Source organism: Bicyclus anynana, chromosome 2, assembly GCF_947172395.1.
Source record: "Bicyclus anynana chromosome 2, ilBicAnyn1.1, whole genome shotgun sequence".
Lineage (NCBI taxonomy): Eukaryota > Metazoa > Arthropoda > Insecta > Lepidoptera > Nymphalidae > Bicyclus > Bicyclus anynana.
The window spans coordinates 1,829,300-1,854,112 of record NC_069084.1 but is presented as its reverse complement, the minus strand read 5'-3'; the positions used below and the strand labels follow the sequence as shown (position 1 = coordinate 1,854,112).

Sequence of the window (24,813 nt, the reverse complement as noted above, 5' to 3'; positions counted from 1 at the left end):
TATACTCGTAGCTATGTTATACGTATGGATGTACGAGGGAAAACGTGCTAAATATACCTACATAAAGATATATTGGGTACGTTTTTCTCCGGAAACATTAGGGTCCAGCGTGAAATTAAGTACCTACCTGTTTACCTCAGGAAAACGTCTTAATCGTACGGAAATGAGACCTACCTACGTAACCTACGTAAAGAAATTAATGGACTGGTGCCTAATAGTAATAGGTTTTTCAAAGAGACGGTTTCTCCGGTGCGTTTCGTTTTTTATTTAAGTTAAATTTTCTGAGATCATGTACCTTTAATAGAGTATTAGTAGATAGATCATCTACTAACTAAAACCAAGACCTCAAATGACATCAAAACTCGCGTACAAACATAAATCTAAACTTATTAAGATTATAAAGCTACGTATTGATTGAAAGCGCTAATCAATTAATTGAGAAAGTGAAAAGAGCGAAATCGCAAGCACGCTTACATAAACAAGGGATATCTCAATTCTCATGTAGACTTTATACTGGAAATAGATTTTATCATAATTTGTAGTAGGTTCATATACATACATACTGTCCAGTTGTGTGCATATTAAGAAAATTAAATATCACATGTCTCAAACGGTAAAGGAAAACGTCGTGAGGAAACCTGCATACCAAAACATTTTCTTAGTTCTCTGCGTGTGTGAAGTCCCTATTCGCATTGGGCCAGCGTGGTGGACTATTGCCCTAACCCCTAACATTCTGAGAGGAGACTCGAGCTCAGTAGTGAGCCGAATATGTGTTGATAACGAACGAACATATACATAATGGAACCTACAAGGTAATATGATGTAATTTTACGTTATATTTTTAGCTAATGGCTTTCGTTAGTCGCATGCGCCTCTTTTGCCCCACAAATGACTTTCCATTAACTTGCACCTTCCACTTTCAATAGCTCTGTAAGTGCACCACTTTACGCCATTACGAGGTAGTGAGTGCAGTTTACTTGTATGTAAAACATCTGTGGCATATTTCTTTTACATTCTTAGGGATCCGCGCCTCAAAAGGAAACACGGAACCCTTATAAGATCAATTAGTTGTCTGTCTTTTTATTTTGAATTTTTATTTTAAGACACTTTATTTTGGGAATGCGTGGAGGTGTCAAGTTGTTAAACGAACCCGTGATCGGAGATAGCCCAGTGGCCTGTGCCTAGGATTCCGGATAACTTAGGTTCGAATCTGGTCCGAAGCATGCACCTCCAACTTTTTAGTTATGTGTAATTGTGTATTTTAAGAAATTAAATATCACGTGTCTCAAATGGTGAAGTAACTTGAATAAATACAATTTTCTTAATTCTCTACGTGTGTGAAGTTTGACAATCCAGGCCGGCGTGGTGGACTATTGGCCTAGCCCCTCTCATTCTGAGAGGAGACTCAGCAGTGGGCTGAATAGGTATAGGTTGATAATGATGATGAAGTTTATTCAAAAGTCAAAATTTATTTATTTCAATTTATTATGAAACACGGCTAGAAAAATAGGAAATACCTAGAAGCCGTCTTTGGGGTTTGAGAATTTTCTAATGTCATGACGTAATATTACAAATTCTCGATAATGTTTATAAAGTGTAATGCAAATTGATCACCGGAGCTCTCTGGAAGATATTACGCTGAATGACGTCACTCGATTGCCTGTCAAGTCATCCTAACGATAACTACGCTTTACACCGAAAGCCTACGAGAGTCAGACATACCTCATTTTTAGCAAGGCTGTAAAGCATTAAGGTAGTTACAGGCTGACAAACGTATTATATATGGTGGCTTTGAAAGGTTTCAAGGGTCCAACCGTCCAAGTATAAACGTAGATACTAGCGGACGCCCGCGACTTCGTCCGTCCTTAGACCTCCTTAATCCGGTCCCCTGGCAAAATCCGTTCTTAGCGAACGTCTACTCACTATAAACTTTTGTCGGCTTCCGTGATGCTGTGGTATGCGCGGTGAATTTACAAAACGGAGGTCCTGGGTTCGATCCCCGGCTGGGCAGATTGTGATTTTCTTAATTTGTCCAGGTCTGGCTGGTGGGAGGCTTCGGCCGTGGCGTACCGCCAAGTGTAAAAAAAAACTTACTCATTGTCAAATTTCAACTTTCTACGTCATGCGGTTTTCACCTTTCGCTTTTATAAGATTTTTAATTTTCAGCCCAAAATTTGAGACTGTGAGAGTTCCCAATCTCCAGTCACTTAGCTTCGCGGTATCCCTTCGTGAAAATCACCATTAAAGATTTTTTAATATTTAAAGAGAACTTTAACGGGGTCTAGCGAAGGTTCGCCACAAAGCTAAGGGAATGGTGTATAGGGTCCCATTAGGCTATGCTAGCTCAAAGTTCCCAGTGACGCCGCTGATCTCCTATTAAGGAGCCTACGGCACTTAAAAAAAAATATATTTGTTTTTTGAAGAATTTGGGAATAACCCGGAGGAAATATCAAAAATTACTTTATATACTTTTTCAATTGGTTTGTCTGGCTATCGCAGAATCTAATAGTGTTCAGCAAATCATGAAGTAGATTTTTTTAAAAGATTATTTCGGAAGATTTGAAGATCAAAAATGCATGTTTATTATGTTTTGTCCGAGGATTAGCTTTGATGGTGTGATGTAAGAAGCTTGATGAAAGGTAAACAAAATGTATTAAAAAGAACGCTTCAGTATTAGGTGCAAAAAATTATCTATGTATGTACTTACGTCATATAGGTACTCATAGTTGTAAAGTTGGCAAGTATTTACTTTATATAGAATACTAGCGGACGCCCGCGACTTCGTCCGCGTAAAAATCGATGTCAACTTTCAACCCCTATTTCACATTCTATTTGGCAAGTTTTATAACTTATACCTAATAAATAGTCCACTTATCAGTTTACATTTACAAATGTACCTAGAAAAATTAAGGACTTTCCGTACAAACTTTCTACCCCTACTTCACCCATTTCTGATTTTGTTTTCGCGACAAAAAGTATCCTATTATCCTTCTACGTGTTATGGTCTCAAATCGTCTTAAGTATCATTTGAATTCATTCTGTAGTTTCAGCGTGATGCCCGGTCAAAAAAAAGGCAAACAGACAGACAAAAAATAGAAAATAGGCTTCAGTATCGATCTCCTACCTCTACCCTACTCCTACCCTACCCGTACCCTAACTGTATCCTACCCCTACCCTACCCGTACCCTACCCTACCTGTAATTTCCTTCCCTTTCCCTACCCCTACCCTACCCCTAACCTAGGCATACACTCCCCTACCCTACCTTTACCCCTGCCCTACCCTTACACAACCCCTACCCTACCTGTACCCTACCCTACCCTATACCTTCCCTACCTTACCCCTACCCTTAGCTAAATCGGTCCAGCCCTATGATAGCACCAATAGAAAGCTACGTTATTTGCGAGTGTCATAGGCTATGTTTGATTCCCATATTCACACAGGAACGGGAACTACGTAATTGAAAGCGCGGGGCGTCATGTAGCGGAATTTCTGCATCTTTTAGAAATTTTGTATTATCTCCGAAACTATTTAACTAATTAACATACTATAAAGGGCAAATCTTATCTCCATAATATCCTTGTGGTTATTAAATAATTTATTTTGATAAGGATTTAAGTTAAGTAGCATAAATAATGACGCAAACCTAAGTATATAAAATTTATAATTTTTAAAACACAAAAGGTACTATATCTGCTAATATATAGAAGATAGATATATGGTGTCGCGGACTTTTTTGTAGAACTTTTAAAGATACATAAAGCCTCCATACATTAATTTCAATTTTAAACAATGGTTAAGGCAGCGCATGCGAATAAGTCTGCTTAAGAGGATTTTCGGTCCAACCTGTATGACAAAAACTGTGTTAACTCGGCGAATATATATCATACTAATATAAAATATAGCCTATAGCACTCCCCGATAATGTAGCATTCTACTGGTGAAAGAATTTTTGAAATCGGACCAGTAGTTCCGAAGATTACCCCATTTAAAAAATGTGACAAACTTACAAACTTACAAACTTTACCTCTTTATAATATTAGTATAGATATAGATTCTATTAAAACACAATTTAAATTTATTTTTATTTAATTATTATTAATATGTATTTCCGGTTACATATCATCATTAACAACCCATCTTCGGCTTACTATTGAGCACGAGTCTTCTCTCATAATAAGAGGGGTTAGGCCAATAGTCCACCACGCTGGCCCAATGCGAAGCGAACTTCGCTATCATCAATATCAAATACATATTGGTGTATTTTGAGTACAAGTATATAAATACTTACTTTAAGCACATTATTTTCCTCCCATCCGCGTATATAAACAAACGACTTTTCCTTAATTACACCGTTTGTGTAAATACGATCGAAACGTGTGTGTATATTTACTTGTTCTCGGTACGATTAAAAGTACCTATTGTTAGATTGACCCGATTTATAGCAGCATGGTGGGATTACACAGCACTAGTGTATGCCCGCGACTTCGTCCGCTTTTACCTTTTTTATTCCCTTGATTACCATAAAAAGGTAATAGTGAGTCCACCTTAATAGACAAACCTGGCTCGAATTCACTGTTATAACTGGCTTGGAGATTATTATTACAAAAATAATAATACTTAATAATAAAAATAAATGCCTGTCCTAACGTGTAAGATTTTATCTCCAGAGATGGGCGATAATAACTGCAACTGTTTCACAAAAGCAGTATTATCTCTACTGAAGAATATTACATAATACGAGTACAAGAATAACCTAACACAACACACACACACACACACACACACCGCACACACCCATACATGTTTTTAGTGTTATATATACCTACCCACTATGATTAATTTTAAATATGTTTCATTACGACTTGTTATGGAAGAGCGAAGCCTTCTGTCACAGGAGTGTACAACTCTTAAAAGAAGACTCTAGCCTTTAATTATTTGTTAATCGATTGATGTTACTGAAATAAACTATTTTTATTTATTTATTATCGAATGTACCTATGTTATTGATGCGCAGTGTCTTACGTTTTACGCTTGTGTTATAATTAATAATAATTTAATTAAATAAACTTATTTGTATTTCTATTAAGATATTGATACTTATAGGATGAAGCACAGATTTTTCCGGGATTAAAAGAAGCCTATATTTCCTTCAATAACATCCTCTAAGTTCCAGTAAAGGTCCTATAAAAATGGGTTTAGCTTTTCTTCCTGGGAGCTTTTCGAATATCAAACTCAAATGGTCTATAGTAAATAGGTGTAGCGAAGCTAAGTATTTCACAACTGGAAGACATGGTTTCTCATGATATTATCTAGGTATCATGCAAAAGGTAATAGTCCAGTTAGTCCAATCCAATTTCGAGAGGTGTAGAGGTGAACCGCCGAATCCAACTCGGCTGGGCCGCATTCGGGAAACTTCGAGACATTTTTTCGTCCGAAATTCCTGAAGACAGAACTCTTCGAACAGTGGGTGTTGCCAGTGATGACCTATGGTTCCGAGACTTAGTCGCTAACTATGGGCCTCTTAAGAAGGCTCAGAGTCACACAGCGGGCGATGGAACCAGCTATGCTAGTACTATCTCTGCGTGATCGAATCAGATATGAGATCCGCAGAAGAACCAAAGTCACCGACATAGCTCAACGAGTCGCGAAGGAAGTGGCAATGGGCGGGGCACAAAGTTCGAAGAGCCGATAGACGTTGGGGTCCTAAGGTGCTGGAATGGCGACCCTGCACTAGGAAGCGTTGGTCGACTTCCCCAGGGACCAGGGAGACTGTCGACATCAAGTCTCAGGGATTCGCTGGACGCTGATGCAGAGAATCATTATCGTGATGTTTGGTAGTCCCTATAAAAGGTCTATTTTCTACAGTGGACGTCCATCGACTGATAAGATGATGGCGATGATGATCATGCCAAAAGTACAAAGTCTTGACCCTTGAAATCTCCAAAAGCCTCCATTAACGCCTATATATTACTAGCCTTATTCCTATTTACCAAAAGTAAACATAATAAATAAATATTATTTAGACAAAATAGAGCTTAGCATACTTCGGTCATTGATGACGTCACAACCAATTCACTATGGCGGAATTATAACTACGAAAAGAATAAAATTAAAAAATATATAAAATCAGGTATTAGGGACATGAATAGAATTTCTCATTGTCTGTTGAACCTTCTTTATGCATAAAAATATTTACTTACTTATTCGTAATAAACTATTTTTATGGAATAACTACCCGCTTAAATGCTTTGTTACCTAAATAAGTAGGTTTAAAGATCTGATTTCTCCGGTTTTTGTGTATTGTTTAGTGAGATTATTTTCGTCTGAGACTATTGCGTTATGAGAATATTTTTTATCTAAAGTATCGAGGACAATGCTAAAGCAGTTGTGTAATTGTTTCACAACAAACAAGTAATAACTTGGTAGTAACCATTTTATAGGACGAATTTACAATGACAAATATGGCATGAAGCTCCTACCTACCTACACATTATGTATTGTATAATATGTATTTAAAAAAAGAAATATTTTCATTTAAAAATTTAACAATAATAAAAACAGCGCATCAAAATCGTCATAGTGTCAAAATAGTAATTCATAACAAAAATATATAGATAAATTAATTATGATACCAATGATTTTATAGATACACATACACAATCAAACGCAAAACACGTATTTTGTCATATAAATTGCATGGAAATAATATATTAAAAATCTTATAAATATTTATAATAATAAAAAATAAAAACAATACTCACATGTTTAAGTGTTTATCGATCTTAAAAACGAAAAACGAAGCCGAAATAAATGGAGTGACACTTAAAATACTTTCATGGTATTACTGAACGTATACGTGAAAAATTATTACTATCATTCACTTATTATTAAAAATTATTACAATCATTGACTCTCTAAAAAAATATTTATCTAACATCAATTTTATATAGCATAACGTAATACAGAATTGATTTTAATTCTGTATGTTTTTTTTTTGTTGATCACGGAAAGGTTTCTCGACGTGCGTTAACAGCAATGGCCGCGCGATACTGGCGAGCGGCGAAATGGCGGGAAAGTGACATGCGCTCTGGGAAATCGATGAGAAAATGGCCTGTGAAAACGCGGGTCGTTCGAACTTGGGCCCAGTCAAGAGAGTTTGTCGCCTGGGATCACACAAAACCGAAGGTAGGGAACTTTATCGACTGGATATTAATCTCGGGTGATAAAGTATCTACTGAGGAATAGAAAATCTCAGTTGAGCTGACGTTTAGTAGTCCCTACTTATTGATTGATTGAAAACTACATAATATAAGATGTTGATAAGGTTAAGGTACTATTAGTTTACAAAATAACGAACAATTTTAATATAGGTGTTAAGTAGGTAGGTCGGGTTAAGTTTCCTTTTAACAGACTTCCAAAAAGTGTTTCCAGTTAGTTATATTTTAATACGGGGATTAAATATAACCCTAACGATATTTTGTACTAGAGATAGGGCACTAGCGCATCAAAACTGACGAATGTGCATAATTGTCTTATTTTCATTTAGTACTAAACATTGTCTAATGTCGAGTCGTGTGTTTGTATAGTGTAAAAACTACATACTTATAACATACTTATATATGAAGAATATACCAAAAAAAAAGTAGGTAAACACAAAATTGTGCATGTGTGCGCTCAATGGAGTCACTAAATTCGATCACTTTTTGCGGTGATTTTGTGGGCACGTAACATATCTATAGTATAAAATAATCATTGCTTAAACCACGTTAATCGGTGAAGATACAGCATCTAACGGTAAAAAGAATGCTTATAAAATAGGTGGAGTAGTTTTTGAGTTCAGTCGTATCAAACGAAAAACGATAAACGAGTAGTCCTATTATACTTAAATGCGAAAGTTTGTATGGTTGTTTGTTACTCTCTAACGCCGCAACTACTTAACCGATTTGGCTGAAATTTAAAACGAAGATAGATCTGTGAACTCCACGCGGACGAAGTCACGGGCGTCCGCTAGTTTAAAAAATAATCCAGTCGATATAAATCTATTACTCTAAAATAACTTGACCTCGTTACCCCTTTCTAATCTGAGAAAGGGGTAGGTACCAATGTCAAGATTGTCCTCCCTATCAGGGGCTGCTTAATATTCCTCCGAGAATATTTCCGTACTCCGAAATATAAACGGCGTTACTTAGAATGACGTAAACAGAATTCCATATTTACATTTCCTCAAAACACGATGGGGTGTTAATGTAGGTAGGTTAGAAGAGAAAATTCTCCCTGCGTTTCAACGTGACCTTCCTTTTTCTCTCTTCAATGTGTGATTTTCCTTGTACTTTTACCTTGAATAAGTAATACATACCTATATCTTAAATCTAGATAATATACGTATTTAACGATACCTACATATAAATTCGAAAAGTACTGAAAAGATTTTCATGTGATTTTCACCGATTTATGAATTTTATATAATAGGATCATAATTCTTACCAAATTTGGATAGGTAGGGAGAACAACCATCAACAAGTCATTCAGCCAGGTCATTCAACATAAGCTTAAGCAATATTTATTTTGAAAAAAAGATTACGCGCATTGGTGGACATAAAACACTAGATAAAAAAGTAACAGCCTTATTATATTTGATTTTACTATACTTTAATGTTTATCCAAATTGCATAATTTAAAGAGTTTAGAATTCTTTTTGAATTGAATTTTAACGGAGGCGTGGCGGATTCGCAACGTTTCCGTCGCGGTTTTGTAGCGAATTAACGACGTACAGTACATTCAGTAACAAAATGGACTCTGACGAGGACACACTGCTGTTTTATTCATTAAAATTTATTAAAAAAAAAACAGATTTCTAGCTAAAAAATCTATTGTTTATAATGTTTGTATTTTTCTCTCCAAACCAACAAATCATCGTAGGTTAGTTTTTCTTCGACTAGTTAATATTTTTAGTTCGTTATGAAGATGGACCTAAGACCTAAGACCTAAGATTTAAAAGATCGTAAACTACGATTTCGATTACTCGATCGTACATCGTACAAGAGCCAAAAATGTCGTACAAATATGATTTAAATCGTACGTTTGGCAACACTGGGACGGACTGGCGTTTGTACGAGACAGTACAACATTGTGCGTCCGCAACTCAGACCAATTATAGAAGGATCTGTATCACAATCATAGTCACGAACGAAAATGTCTGTCATTTTCTGATGAAAACGAGCTTAGATTTGGTATATATTTTATACTAAATTAGAAGTTTCTGCCCGTTTTTTACATAATTCAATCACATAAAAAGGTATTTTTACTGAGCTCTTTAACCGACGTACACGATTACAACTATTTAACATCGATTCTATAGAGACAGTTTTTATAATCACTGAAACCAAAAAATAAGGTGGCACAAGAGGCAGCATGGAGAGGTAGACCGCTGGCTAACGCAGGCACTCAGCGGTCATGGGGTTTTTAAGACCTACCTCTTCGCCATTGGGAAAGCGCATAACGAGACATGCTACTTCTGTGACGAAGAAGATACCCCGAGGCACGCACTTTTCGAGTGCTCAGGTTGCTCAGACTTAAGAGCTGCGGCTGAAGGAACAAGCGGCGAGGTAAACGCGGCAAACCTTATCACCCGCATGCTGTCGAGCGATGAAGAGTGGCAAAAGTACGCCCATATGGTCCGAGCCACCATGAAAAGAAGAGAAAAAAAAGAGGCAGAAGAAAAGCGAGAGATCTAAATATAAAACATGGTCAGCGTGAAGAAATGCTAAGCGGTTCCGCGCTGACCACGAAGCACGAGGAGGTTATTTTTAGTCCGTGCAAGTCGGACATTCCCTGCCGACTAGCCGGCAGAAGTCCGGAGGGATTTTTTTCCTCCCCGAAAAAAAAGTTTTTATAATCGCATTAGATCGTTGATCATATACTTTGACAGAAAAGTAACGTCTAGCGAGACAGGTCCTATACAATAATTGGTCTGAGGTCCGCAATGAATCGAAACGCGGCGTGTAGGTACTTTGCGCGCCCGTAACGTATAGGTACGTTGCGAGCCCGCTCCGCTTTGAAAACGCTCGCAATCCGCTAGTGTGATAGCTCAGTTAATCTCCGAAGTGAAGATATTAAGACTTCATTCCGTGAATAAATTGGTATAGATTTTTAGTAATCATGCACCTATCAATCATAAAATATAGCATATGCTTACTCGCTGATAATAATGTAGCATACCAATGAGGAATTTTTTTACACATTCCAGTAATTTTGGAGCCTATTACAAACATCTTTCCTCTTTATAAAAGTACTAGCTGCCGCTGCGCGGTTTTTACCCGCGTGGTTCTCGATAAATGGGCTATCTAACACTGAAAGAATTTTTCAAATCGGACCGGTAGTTCCTGGGATTAGCGCGTTCAATCAAACAAACTCTTCAATTTTATATATTATTATAGATATAGAATAGCAAGCAGTAAAGTAGTGTTATTGAGATAAACCAGGTTTACAACGCGGGCCAAAAAAAAATACACATTGAAATCATCATTTAATTTATTTATTGTTAATACGCATATGTAGCTCACAGCGACTACGACTCTAATGGAAGATAACGTACACATAGTATAGTCTGCGCTGCACTTGCGATGGTCTAACAACTTCTGTTACAAAAAATACACTAAATAAACTTGTCAAAACTCAGTAAAAAAAAAAAAAACAATATTCATTAATAAATAATTAGTAAGCAACATAACAATTGCATGAATAACATTATCGAAAATTATTATTGATTTTTCATCAAAAATTAATTATGTCAAAAGTTTTGAAAAATAATGAAACTATCAAATACGCAATTAATTTCTTTAACTCTCCACATTATTAGAGAGCACGTTTCGTAAAATATTCAGAATTTTTTTAATTTAATTAAAAACAAACGCAATGCAGACTATCTAATAATAAATAATTACATACTATAATGCGATTACAATACAACAACCTTTATTTTAGTAGCAACAACGGCCCTAGTTATTACATTAAGCTACAATTAAATGAACATAAAAAGTGGTAAATTATTGGCACTCCAATTAATGGAAAGTTTCGGTGGGAGGAATTACACCACAGGCCATTGTAACTAAACAAAATATTTCAATCAGTACCTAATGACGAAATAAATGTATTTTTTTTACAATAATAATTATTCAATTTAATTTATTTTAATCATCGTATCGTCTCCGAATACGATTAGTTTTTTATTAATATTTAAAGTGTTCGTATATAATTTTCCAATTACGTTTAAGTTAAGAATTAAAAATTTAGAAATTCGCGTATTTACATCTTGGCAAAACAATAATACAAACAACTAATTATTATAATAAATAAATCGTCATTAGTTGTTAAATTGTCTGTGAAGTTAACATTTCGATTGTTTTAGTGAGCATCATTCAATCTGACGTAATATGATGCGCCGCACTCGTAGCGTTACGAACAGAAAGTACGCAAGCAGTGGCGTATCTAGGATTATTTCCTAGGGTGGGCCTGGGGCCCTGTGCAGAGTCGACACTTAATATACAAATTTCGTTTACAATGTTTGTGGACGCTGGCCTCTGAAACGGGTCTACTGATTTTATTGACTTTGTATATTTTGTATTTTGGCGTCCATCAAAGAATTTTAAATCGATAGCCCAGAATTCTAAAGTGGGCACAGGACCATTCTAGGGTGGGCACGGCCCACCCGGCTCTCCCGCTTTATACGCCTATGTATGCAAGAGTGAATAACTCTGGGCATTAACATAACACCTGGCTATCAAATACAACCATACAATCACAGTACAAACATCATTTGAGCCAGGTGTCAAGTTAATAGTAGGGGAGCCGAAGAGGGGATTTTTGCAGTTACTCGAGCGCGGCAGATAAACACAAGGGACTATACCTTGCACGTTGTTGAGTACCTCCACCAAATATGAGCCCATAATATTGGGGGGGGTACATTTAGGGCAACCAAAAAAAAACTAACTTCGGAAATACTCAACCAGCACGTCAGATTAAGATAAGGTAGGTGAGTTGATAGCTAAAAGGTGTGCATTTCGAAAACCTGACGATTTGAGTGTAACGTAATGGAATGGGAGGGTCCAAAGTTACAAAATAAAATCCTTATATTTCTGTTATCAAACCACGAGCGTGGTTAATTTTTAACTTATTATGAGTGAAATAATCTCCTGAATAATCGCTCATGTTTTCTAACGATTTCAGTAGTCCAAAGTAATAAAATTTTTTTAGTCTAGTTTTTTTTTGCCACCGCTGAAATCGAAAAAAGTATATATCCATTTATTAATCCAATCATTTAATCCACCAAATGCAATCGGTCCCCATGACGCTTTAGTAACTGCAAATTTAGCATCTCGGGCTCCCCTACTACTATAAGCGGAGGACTGTTATACTACACCATAGCGTAATGCGCAGGTATTGTCATCCTAACAATAAACATAATTTTCAACACAAGTGCTGAAAATGAGCCCACTAACAATCAATGGCGAATATTACGTCAGATATGGCTAATAATACTTTAGATAGCGTTTTAAATCTCGTATATATTGTAATCACACTGAACACCGGCTGACGAATTAGAAATTAACACTTATACACCTAACACTATAATACACTTTATTTACCAACAGATCTTTTGGTTGTCTACATAATTTCTTTTTTCTCTATATAATTTTACATTAGTGAAACAGATTTCCATGTACAAATAAATAGTGAGTGACTATAAAACATTTAATTCATTTTTTTTTTCCGCTAGAACTAGGTATAATTTGTTTAATTTAACTAACAAAGAATATCGTTCATGTATTCATTTAATGTGGCCGACTGTGTCATCTGGGAGATCACAATAAGTCTAACATATTGTTGGCATTTAGTATATTCTACATAATGCCGTGTTAATTAGCTATTTTTCACGGTAAATCAAAAACAAAAGTCAATGAAAATTAGAATAACAATATAACGAGTGGATGAAATTTCAGAAAAAAAAACAAACGATCTCTATGGTCTCATTATCATACAATTATGTGTCTCGGTGTAAAATTCAAGACTAGAGCCACTTACATAAAGTGACAATGATTGTTCGTTTTTGTCATAATCTACGAAATATGGTTATTACAAGAAAATGACGTTACGATAATAACGAAATGAAATTATCCTAATGTAATTTCGTTGAAATATTAATGTTAAATGCTGGCAAAACCGAAAAATCAGTCCTTTATGAAATGGCGTATGTCTTAAATCCTCAGACCAATTATAGAAATGCCAGTATCGCATCCAAATTCACGAACAAAATTGTCTGTCATTTTCTAAAGAAAACGAGCTTAGATTTGATATATATTATGCCCGTTTTTTACACCATTCAACCAAAAAAAAATAATTTTACGACCGACTAACACGATTACAAGTATAAAACATCGATACTATATAAATAGTTTTTATAATCGCATTAGATCGTTGATCATATACTTTGACGGAAAAGTAACGTCTAGCGAGGCAGGTCCATAACAATAATTGGTCTGAGCTTAAATCGTATACCGAAATACATAATAAATTAACCCTGCTGAACATAATTGATACATAGGTTATTGCTGAGTGTGAGCAATGTTTTATGCCCATGTGAGTAGCACTTAACTATAAATAAAAAAATGTAGACTGACTGCGATCTGACAGACCATACAATAGACAACATTTCCCTATATGAAATATTAACAGGTTAACATATTTTGATTACATATATTACAGGCATTGGTATATCAAACCAAAGATATAATACGGGTCAAATGTCCATTTTGACGTATATCTTGTATGTCCATTGTGATGTTCGGTTTTTCTTTGGTTTCCTATATCAATGGTTACAGGCTAGTTTTTTTTTTTTGGTCCGAAACCAGAAAGGGTTTCAGAAATAGTTTGTATAAGAAAACTTTTCAACAAACTGCCACTACGAAAATGTATTTTGTAATTGTATGCTATACGAATTTGAATAAGAAAATTGGTCGCCATCTTTATGAAATATATAAAAAATAATAATAATAAAGCAATGTTTCTCCCATTAATTTGGTATGATTAGTAAAAACATACTGATCAAATTGAGACCATTCTCTTTTTTGAAAGTCTGTTAAACTAATGACAATTTTGAAATAGTTTTTTTTTTTTTGTGGAATGTTTTTTTGTGATTTGTTACATCTAAATTATTTTTATCTCGCATCTAAATTAGCTTGAATATTATTGTCTATGAATAAATGCAATATGTCGTTTTTAGTCATTTGCACTTCATAGGCAAACAAGACAGACAAATATAATTTACATATACATAGTTAGAACACTATCATATTCTATATATACTATACAGAATACTACTATTAAGACTCGTGATTAAATGGCGTAACTTCACCCCATTCAAATTCGTATCGCATTCCCAAGTAGACGAGAGTTCAAAATCGAATAACAACGCCACTATTCAAACGTACACAACAACAAATAAAAGTACCCTGTTTAGAAGACATTGTATATTTTAAAAATTGTGTCCTCAGCCTTTTTCAATGATATTATGTGTTTCCATATTAAGGGTTCACGCCCACACACCAGCCGTTCACCGTCACGTTTATGTTCCTCGGTGTTATTAGACGTGAGTCAACCACTTCTACATGTACGTTATATATTAATTATTTATGTAAGTTTTTTTTTAATTCTTTTAATTTTTGTATTTCTTATTTGTATAGATATCCCATTTTATGATGGATTGAAAAGCTCGCGATTGAAACGCTCGTCCTGTACACCTCACTGATACAATCAAAATATTCCTTCCAAAACCTTAAAATACATCTATCTACTTGTTTTCTTCATTTAATTTCTCTTTGTGAGGAATAAGAAGTTATCCACTAAGTTATATCCAAAAAAAAATGTATTTACTTAAAAAAAATCGGCTCCACTGTCTTTCCCTGATCGACGTGACTGGTGTATGGGAGCGAACCCTTTATCCCGACAGATAATAGTCAGCTGCAGAATCTAAGAAAAAAACCGAATTTCAAGTAAATGTCATCGCCGACTTTAGCAATCCGCACTGTTGTTCCATGTCACCCTTTATAATTCAGTACATTCATATTAATGTCAAATAATACTGGAAAATATACACCGATCAGCTTATAAAATGTATTGTACAAAATAAGTCAATAAATAAAACTGTTTTCAAGACCAAATCTGCAGCCAACTTTTAACTGTGAAACAATATTTACTAATTTGCTAAGGGATCTATGCGATACAGGGTTTCGAAGGAAAATAATCAAAATATCCTCGACAAAATATTCTTAAACGTATCCGGGAATTCATAGACGGACAGTGATGATTAGTTTATCTTAAGACTAGGAATGGTAATTAATTGATACATAATATTAATAATTAATTAATAAAAATTACTAATTCACTAATAATAATAAAAACCGCACATGGTGGCCCGTCCGTATTGTTGCTTTTTTTCAAGAAATAACTTTTGACACGCTTAAAATTTTTGTCAGCACTTAGTTCCTTAGAGTGATTTCAGACTAGCGTATTTTTTGCGCGTATACGGTCGTTTCAGCATACGCGCTTTAAAAAACCGGACTCGCGTAAAGGGGCATATTTCGGCGTGTTTGCTCAAACCGGTGGTGTCGTGTCAATATCAAAAAAACATATACGACCGAAAAAGCACGTCAACGCTCGTACGAGTTGAGCGTGTACCAAAAGGCGCGCCTATACGCGCTTCCAAAAAAGAACTCATATGCGCGTATAAAACGCTAGTCTGAAACCGCTCTTAGTGCGTCAATTGGTAGAATCGACTGTTTCAATTACGTTACTGTTCAATCAACCATAAATCATGAATGAAACGGACATAATTCCCATGTGCAGCGACATCAAGAAAAACGTCACATCCCTTAAAAGTCAACATTACCGTCAATGAATATTTCGATTCAAAGTTAACATACATTTATATTTGCACAACTATACGATTTATTAATGTAGAAAAATTCAAAATACGAAAGCTACCGTTCACTCCACATTCTGACGTATACGCAAACGATTAGTGACAAATAATATCAAGTGATGTAAAGAAATGCAGCACAGATCGTGTTTCAAGGAATCATTGTTACATTACTTATAAACACTTACTCACTACGTAATAATTCTTAATTTTACCTATCTTTTTCCAAAAAGTTTAATCAGAATAGTAAAGTTAATTAACATCTCCCTATTAGCCAAACCTCGACGAACACCGTAGCACAAAGGTTTGCTTCAGACAATCTTATGGATGTGTATACAGAGCTATAGCCACACCCTTCCATTCACAACATTCCCCACAAATATGCATGTAGTATGTGTTTACCTTTATGCTACGAGTTAGTAGAACCTTAGCGTAATATTTAACGACCGTCAATCCAGAATAAATGATTTTAAAATCATTAGAAAGCAGAAGAAAACCTTCTTTACTTAACGCACAACATGTATAGTTTTTTCTTATATATATATTTAATATAAATTTAAACAACTTTTTTGTTGTGAAAAGGTTTCGATTAAGTCTAATATATTATAATAAGTAGAAAACCATTTATTCAGGTTTGATTGTAACATTCACGCCCTCCGAACATCGTCACACAATAGGGCATATAATGGGCCCAAACAACTTTATCATTAAGGAATAGTTTATAAATACACACATAGAAGAGGCCCGATCAGGCGAAATAGTCGAAGTAATAACTCCGTACCATACACAGGACTGTACAAAATGTTGCATTCATACCGGCAAGCTAAGGTAAATTTTGAAATTTTGGAAAATTTTTAAATTTATACATTTCAAAAAGTTGCGGAACCAACAGAGATCAAACTCTTTTCTTTACCGTACTAATTCTGCCACGGTATACTTAGGTGTCAATAACAAATTATCCATTACCATAATACGATATTCAGCCTTTTCGGCTGCATAAGTTGTCTTTTCGCATAATGGTATAATATTTTTTTATAAAGACAAAACCAATACGAATATGGGTAGAAAGTCAATCTACCAATAGATTCAACCTATTAAAATATTGACCGTAACTGGAAGCTTTATATTGAGAGTAGCATTTCCGTTTCCGTCGATTTTATACCAGTTTTCGTACTTTTATTGACGTCACGTCTGGCTATGTGGTATTCTATAGATTCATCCAGTTTTTTAATTTTATATTTTGTCACCCACTTCCCTCAATGTACGGCCCTGTGTAGTGTGCGATGAGCTTTAGGAAATTTAGTCGATATAATATATCTACGTGCAGTTTCATTTTTACTATTACTTAATAGTGATTTTTTTGGCATGGCATCGATAGACTTTATTAATAAGGTGGGTTGGTTAAACTCTTAAACTTAAGATATCCACCAGGTTACAATAAATCTTAAGAAATAATAGTCACTAAAACGCCTTGAAGTTAGCGGTTTCAAAAACATCGACAATTGAGTATTATTATTTACATTATATCACGAATTATTTGGGAATTCATTTTTTAATGATGGTAACCCCTTCACGCACAGTTTGCAGTTTGCCAAGCAATTATAGACTTTCAAATGTCTTGTCCTATGAAAGCATTTATAACTGACAAGACAATATAATTGACAACTCAAACGATGTTCCCTTTGCGTGTCCTTCATTAACGAATCTCAGAAGACAGTTCTTAAGGTCTACTTTTGAATAGCAAACGAACGTGTGCGGAAATCGTGCGATATAGGTTAGTACCCGATGACCTTTACGTCATTTAGGAAAACTAGTATACTATCTAATCTCAGAATGTACTTTAGGTTGTCTGTATATACATAAATATGTTTATGCAAAGGCATAAAGACAACCCTAAAACAAAATATAAAGGTTAAAACTTTTCATTTGAATTAAGCGCCTCCGTATAACGCGAAGTGCGAACTGAAATAACTGTGAAGTTCTTATGGATTTTCGCTTTGCTTTAATTGCAATGCATTATAATACTCTTCTTTGAAGGACTTCTTTATGCTATTATAATATGACTTTCAGGTAAAAAAAATAGTAAACCAGTGTCAGAAATGGATTATTTAAATTAAATATACATAACAAAAACATCAAGGTCCGGTTTCACCACCTCCTGTTAAGTGTCAAATAACTTATTCACAAGTTTTGCTTTTGACTACACCAATATTACAAAAAGGTAAAGTTTGTGGGGGTAATCTCTGGATCTACTGAACCGATTTTGAAAATTCTTTTACCACTAGAAAGCGACGTCATTTGCGAGTGTCATAGACTATATAATTTATCCCCGTATTCTCACGGGAACGGGCACTATGCGGGCGTAACTGTGGAGCGTCGGCAAGATTGGTACAAAGTATAAAAGTGGCAAAACTTCCGGTTAAACTACCTACAACAGAAGATTGTGAAACCGGGCCTGTATAATGTGAAATTCACTAAATTACTATAATAATTATAGACAATAATCTATTTAATTCAAATATAGAACTTTCGAGTAATAAAATTTAATACAAAATCAAACAAATTAAAATTATGATCTAGCACCAAATTATATTATTTAACAAATAAATTGTAAAATATTATAATACATATCGTAATTTATATACATATTATGTCACCATAACCTAAACTAAGCAGAGAGTTCCTACTGTGACAGCCAATTAATAAAATAGCTCACATTGTCCGCATACAAAAACAGTACTCTTGTTTTTACTTTCAACTAAACTGCTTAGTAACTGAATCCTAAACAATCCCTAACAAAGGGGATTAAATTAGGTATTTGAAAATTTATCAAACATTTTTTGTAAGTGTAATTGCAAAAAACCGCACTTTAAATTATTTATCAGCATACTCGTAATACTCGTATATCGTCAACAAGAAAAGGATTCTAAGATTAAATATAGATAAAATACTGATCTCGAATTCTTACTGACTCGATTCAATGTCACGAAATGATAATAATAATGCAGCTGTAATTATACACACAACTTTTCGTCTAATTACAGCAAGGAAAATGTTATATTATGCTAGAAATACAATTCTGATGTTTATTGCATCCAAAATTTAGATTACTTTCCACACTAGCGGATAAAGTAGAATTTTGCGCACCGCGAGCAACAAAGATAACTATTATCGTTACAGAACATTGGTGACTAAAGTTTTAAAATATTCGAAACAATAAAATAAATCATAATATTTAAAAATAAATAATATATTAAGTTAATTTTAAAATAAATACTGGTTTTATTCGAGTTTTAACTACAGAGCATAAGATCACTGGTAATCAATCAACTTGATTGACAATTCCCTCTCTCATCTCAGTCAGCGGAGAATCAATATTTAATAAGAAAAATGTCAATATTTTATTTACAGTATTTTTTTTATTTGTTCATCTCCCAGGTGGGGATCAAAAATTAAACACAATAATAAGTGTCACAGTAATATCAAGGAATGTCCCACCAAATGTTTCAAACAAAATTTAGGTATGCGTTATTCAAGTCTTATTCTCATGTATAGTTGAACGCCCACTGTCAGTTCTATACAAGTTACTATACAGGGTGTCCCGTAATTAATGGATAAAACGCAAATGGTAGATAAACCAACTAATTATCTAAAACTAATTCGAATTTTGAAAACATCCCTAGGGGAACCAAGATATATTTTTTAATAGGAATTTTAAAATTTTTCTGTCTTGAATCCTTTTTTTCAATGCAATGAAAGCAAAATAATTATTGCACTCAATGCGTCTTCTACAAAAAAAATAAAACATTATTCATAAAATATTATTATGCTACATTGGTAATTTAAACAGCAATGTTTAACAAAAATCAGATCTTTATAATCTTAATTACGCAATGAAAAAACTGATTTAAAATAGAAAAATTTTAAAAATCCGAAAAACCGGTCACTATAGCGACTTTTTCAAAACTATTCAAATTACTTTTCGACAATAACTAAGTGGCATCATTTGCGTTTTATCCATTAATTACGGGAGACCCTGTATATGCAACAACTAGAATTTATCTAATTTATTTTTACCAGACATAAGTTCAAATTCACACATTTTGTTTATAAATGGATGCAAGATGTCATTATCAGTCAGTTTCCGAGTGAAGTCGCGTTTTACACTTCATACACATAATAAACGCATAATGTGTACTATTAAGGTGTGTACGCACTAATTAAAAAAAAAAAACACATTTCATATACAATTCGCGTACTTAGCTGACAAATAAGTGATCATCATTTAAGTCTGTCCGTTGAAATAATGCGTCTCTGAAGGGCCGTAATCGGATCTATTCAATGAACTTTGAAGTGTCGATGAAATACATTAGATGCGTTACTCAATAATTACGAGTAATTATTACTAAAATGTTCAAATCTTAATCTTAAATTAATTAAATATTCAAATGATATATTTGAAGGTTATGCCAACATTTCGTTTTGTATGACCAACAAACACACGTCAGAAACGCATTCGATCAATGTCCAATCCGGGTCCAGACATGCGTAACATGTAATGTAACGTAACGTGAAGTGTAACGCGAATAGTGTGTATGGCAAACGCACTCAAAGAAAAACGTGCTAAAAAAAACTATATGGCCTGTCTATGTCTAACGTTAAAAAAAAATCATGCGCCTTTTTACTGGGGTGCTTATCCACTGACCTTAGATATATAGTTACGCTACTGGTTCGATAAACCAGTTCAAATAAAGGCCCCGTATGAATTCTAAATGGGATGGCTAATAAATTAAACAAATGGACCCTCGCAAATACTCGTTACAATACACGTTACACTTCATCAAACGTTACGCACATACAAACTTGGCGTTAAATAACCTATAAAAATAATAAATAAAAAGTTTATAATGTTCCAAATAATAGCAGATGTCGCAACTTGAGTTGAACCGTTTTTCTTTTCAATCTAACGCTCTGTCACAATATTAGCGTTACAATACACGTTACATTACATAAACGTTACGCACATGTAAACCCGGCGTTAGTTAACCTAAAAAATAAAAAAGGAAATCACAAATTCATATTTTGGATAGTGTTTAGATGACACATAAAGGTCATCACTAGTTCGAAATAATAGCAGAAGTCGCACGTGAAGAGGTGAGCGGTGGGCGGGGCGGAGTCAGCGCTCGCGCAGCAGCAGCGGCAGGCGGCGGGCGGCGGGCGCCGCGGCCGGCTCTCATGTCTGCAGCGCCGTGTTGATCTCGCGGTGGATGTTCGACTGCGGACAATATAACCTTACTTACCAAGGTTGAACTACTCTATAACCCACAACGCATAAAGAACAGCATCGGGACGATACAACCATACAGGTTGAACTACTCTTTAACCCCTAACGCAAAAAGACCGGCGTCAGGACAATGCAGTACTCTTTAACCCCCAACGCAAAAAGACCGACGTCAGGACAATGCAGTACTCTTTAACCCCCAACGCAAAAAGACCGGCGTCAGGACAATGCAATACTATTTAACCCCCAACGCAAAAAACGGCGTCCCTACGATACAGCCTTACAAGATGAACTATTATTTAACCCCCAACGCAAAAACACCGGCATCAGGATAATGCAGTACTCTCTAACCCCCAACGCAAAGAGACCGGCGTCGGGACGATACAAACTTACAGGGTGAACTACTCTTTAACCCCCAACGCAAAATAACCAGCGTCGGGACAATACAACCTTACAGGATGAACTATTCTTTAACCCCCAACGCAAAAAGACTGCCGTCGGGACGATACAACCTTACAGGGTTAACGACTTTTTAACTCCCAACGCAAAAACAGGGATGTTATAATTTGACCGCTATGTGTGTCTGTTTATGGCACCGAAGCTTTTAAATGGTAAACCGGTTTTTTTTATTCAAAGCTAAGACAAGTGTGAATAGGCATCTTCTAGATTTCCACCTTAGGCTACATCTACAGTTACCATTGGATATCGTGGTCAAGCGTAAGCGTTTTCAACGAGGTAATTAGATATGTTTCATCAAATACAGTTGAGCCGTATAAAAGTGGGAATAGTTTTAAACAAAAGGGCATGATGATTAATGTGTACATTGCAAAAATAAGTTACATAAATGTATACTTCTATACTATACTAATATAAAGAGGTAGAGTTTGTAAGGTTATTTTATTTATTTATTTATTTATTTATTATTCAACAAACAACACATTTAAATTAAGCCTAACCATAGTGCAACACAAACCACAGTTGGTTTTACTGTGCACTGGTTATTATTGCATAATACAATATTTAGGAACAAACAGAACATTATTAACAAACAGAAGAAGATAAATAAACAGATCAACAAACAGAAGAGGATAAATACCAAGAATAATCATTATAGGGTAGTTAAATAAAAGTGTGAGTGAACCGGTGCTGCGACGCTACACAGGCTGTCCCAAAAAATTATTCTTTAGTTTCCGCTTATGTACGTTCGTGAGTATATTGGTATCTTTTAGAAGATTCTTTACCGCATCCGGAAAATCGTTAAAGATTATAGCGGAGTAATCTCTGGACCTACTAAACCAATTTTAAAAATTCTTTAAACAATAGAAAGATTTTGCTGGTAATCCTCTCGCAACTACTTCTACGGACACTAACGACATAGGCATTTTTAGTTAATTCATTTGTTAGGTTTTAATATTTATTCACTTTTATACTGTGGCCCTTCGGAATGTTAGTCCCCCAAGGCACAGCAAGCTCGACAAGTACTTAGTTTAAAAGTTAATTTTAGTCCCTTATTGCCACGAAAGAAGAACTACGCGGGTAAAACCGATTAAAGAGTCTCACCAGTTCGTCGATCTGCCGCGACAGTTGGTCGTTGAGCGCGTGTATGACTTGCTTCTGGCCGTCCTGCGCTGCCAGCGCCAGCTCCAGCTGACTCTGCGCCAGCTTAGCCTCTGCGTCCTGCAATACAAAACAGCGTATTTAAAAGGGGAATTGCTCAGGAGTTATTCGCCTCGTACCTTCTTCACCGTTTTAGCATCGCAATGGGAGACACCGGATGGGATTTCATCACTATATCGTTGATGACTATGAGTCATACATTGTACTTTACTTAATCGGAAATAGTGCCCTTCCAAGGTTAATATTCCTGATTCTTAAAACTATAAAACTGAGTCTTTAAAACTAGAGTAAGCTTCCAAGCGGCGCCATATCTACACCGAAATAGATTTTGCACAATTTTCATTTGTAGACGTACTCGTATGTTGAAGTCGAAGAACTTCACGCATCGATTTCCTCATTTTTCAAAAAATTCAAAACTTTTGAAGTAGACATTTTTTTGTTATAAAGGGTTGTTTGTTTGTTGAGGATACCTGTTCGCTCTTCTTCGACTTGGTGATTTGTGCGAGCTCCTCATTCTTCTGCGTCAACTCCGCATCCAGCTGCGCCACGCGCTGTCGCAGCTGCTCCACTTCGTTGGCGTCGCCGCCTGCAATAAATGCATCTCCGTTAAATGCTTTTATTTTTAACCCCCGACGCAAAAAGAGGGGAGTTATAAGTTTGACGTGTCTGTCTGTCTGTGGCACCATAGCTCCTGACCGGGTGGTGCGATTTCAATATAACAAATAGTTTTTTTGTATGAAAGATGACTCGTATGCGAGTGTTTAATTTTTTTTTTAGACATTTTTGATGAAAATCGGTTGAGCCGTTTAAAAGTGGGGAAGAATAACCGAATGTCGGCAAATATACTCGTGTGGTCTCAATTAAAGCGCACTGATAGATATTATTAATAACTTGTTCGAGAGTTTAATTAATAATTTCATGACTTCGGGGGGTTTTCAAATTTTTCAATTTTATGTTACATTTATATTAAGAACCATTTCTTCCCGGTTGTACCGGGCAGTTGGCTCTACCAACGTCCATTGATTTTTCGCTGTATATAACTGCACACGAGATAGCATAGTAACAACAGTACTATACCTTACCTCTTCACTACGCCACGGGACAGCCAGACACTTCAGACACTTCTGGCACGAGCCACTTCTTCCCGATTCTGACAACTAGGAAGTGCACACTTGCCTCTCCAATCGATTTGTTGATCTACATAACTGAATTTTTGAGACGACAAAATAACACCACTACTATAACCTTACCACTCCTCGTGGTGTAGTGTCTAGCCTAAGAAATAGATGCAACTGCAGTACTAGCTCTTTATCTTTTGTGTCAGGCACGAGCCACTTCTTCCCGATACTGGTGCAGTTATCTCTCCCATCGATTCGTCGAACTACTATTAACTGGGCACATGAGACACGGTAGCATCACTAATATAACATTTACTCTCCTTGTGGTGTAGTATCAACTCGTAGCACAAGACATACATGTAACTGCGTTACTAGCTTCTTACCTTCCATAGGTTGTCTCTTCTACGAACCACTTTTCCCTGTACTGGTTAGACTCTTCCAACGTCCATCGATTCTTCGAGCTGTCGAGCTGAGCTGGACATAAGACATGAATGCAATTGCAGTAGTAGCTCCTCACCTTTCCCCGTGGCGTAGTGTCTGGCGCGAGCCACTTCTTCCCGGTACTGGTGCAGTTGTCTCTTCCACTCGTCCACGTTGGCGGTGCTCTCCTGCAGCGCGGCGGTCAGTCGGAGGTTGTTGCTCTTCAGGGTGGCCAGCTCTACTTCCCATTTCTTGGCGTTCGCTGAACTGTGGACAACATATACTGTGGCTACTATAGAGTACCAAGACTTTGGCGACAGAAAGTCAGGGGAGGGGCAGCTTTTCTATCAGAAGGATATAGCTGCCCGTGAGTCATATGCCATGCGAAGTTGTGCTATGTTAT

General features: G+C 35.7%; 2 protein-coding genes across 3 annotated transcripts in view; both read right to left on the bottom strand.

Moving 5' to 3' along the window:
- LOC112043742 (inaD-like protein) overlaps positions 1-7,060 on the bottom strand; it is a 165,101-nt gene extending 158,041 nt beyond the window's left edge. The window contains exon 1 of the mRNA XM_052888385.1: positions 6,763-7,060. The gene's annotated coding sequence lies outside the window, so the exon portion shown is untranslated. The remainder of the gene's footprint in view (positions 1-6,762) is intronic.
- A 3,453-nt stretch (positions 7,061-10,513) lies between these two features.
- The window catches only part of LOC112047879 (homer protein homolog 1), a 48,218-nt gene continuing 33,918 nt past the window's right edge, over positions 10,514-24,813 (bottom strand). For both annotated transcript variants that reach the window (XM_052888396.1, XM_052888390.1), the window contains 4 exons: positions 24,508-24,677; positions 23,343-23,458; positions 22,816-22,932; positions 10,514-21,249 (listed from right to left, as the gene is read on the bottom strand). In XM_052888396.1, the coding sequence (XP_052744356.1) occupies positions 21,208-21,249; positions 22,816-22,932; positions 23,343-23,458; positions 24,508-24,677 (445 nt within the window). In that variant the 3' untranslated portion in view covers positions 10,514-21,207. The remainder of the gene's footprint in view (positions 21,250-22,815; positions 22,933-23,342; positions 23,459-24,507; positions 24,678-24,813) is intronic.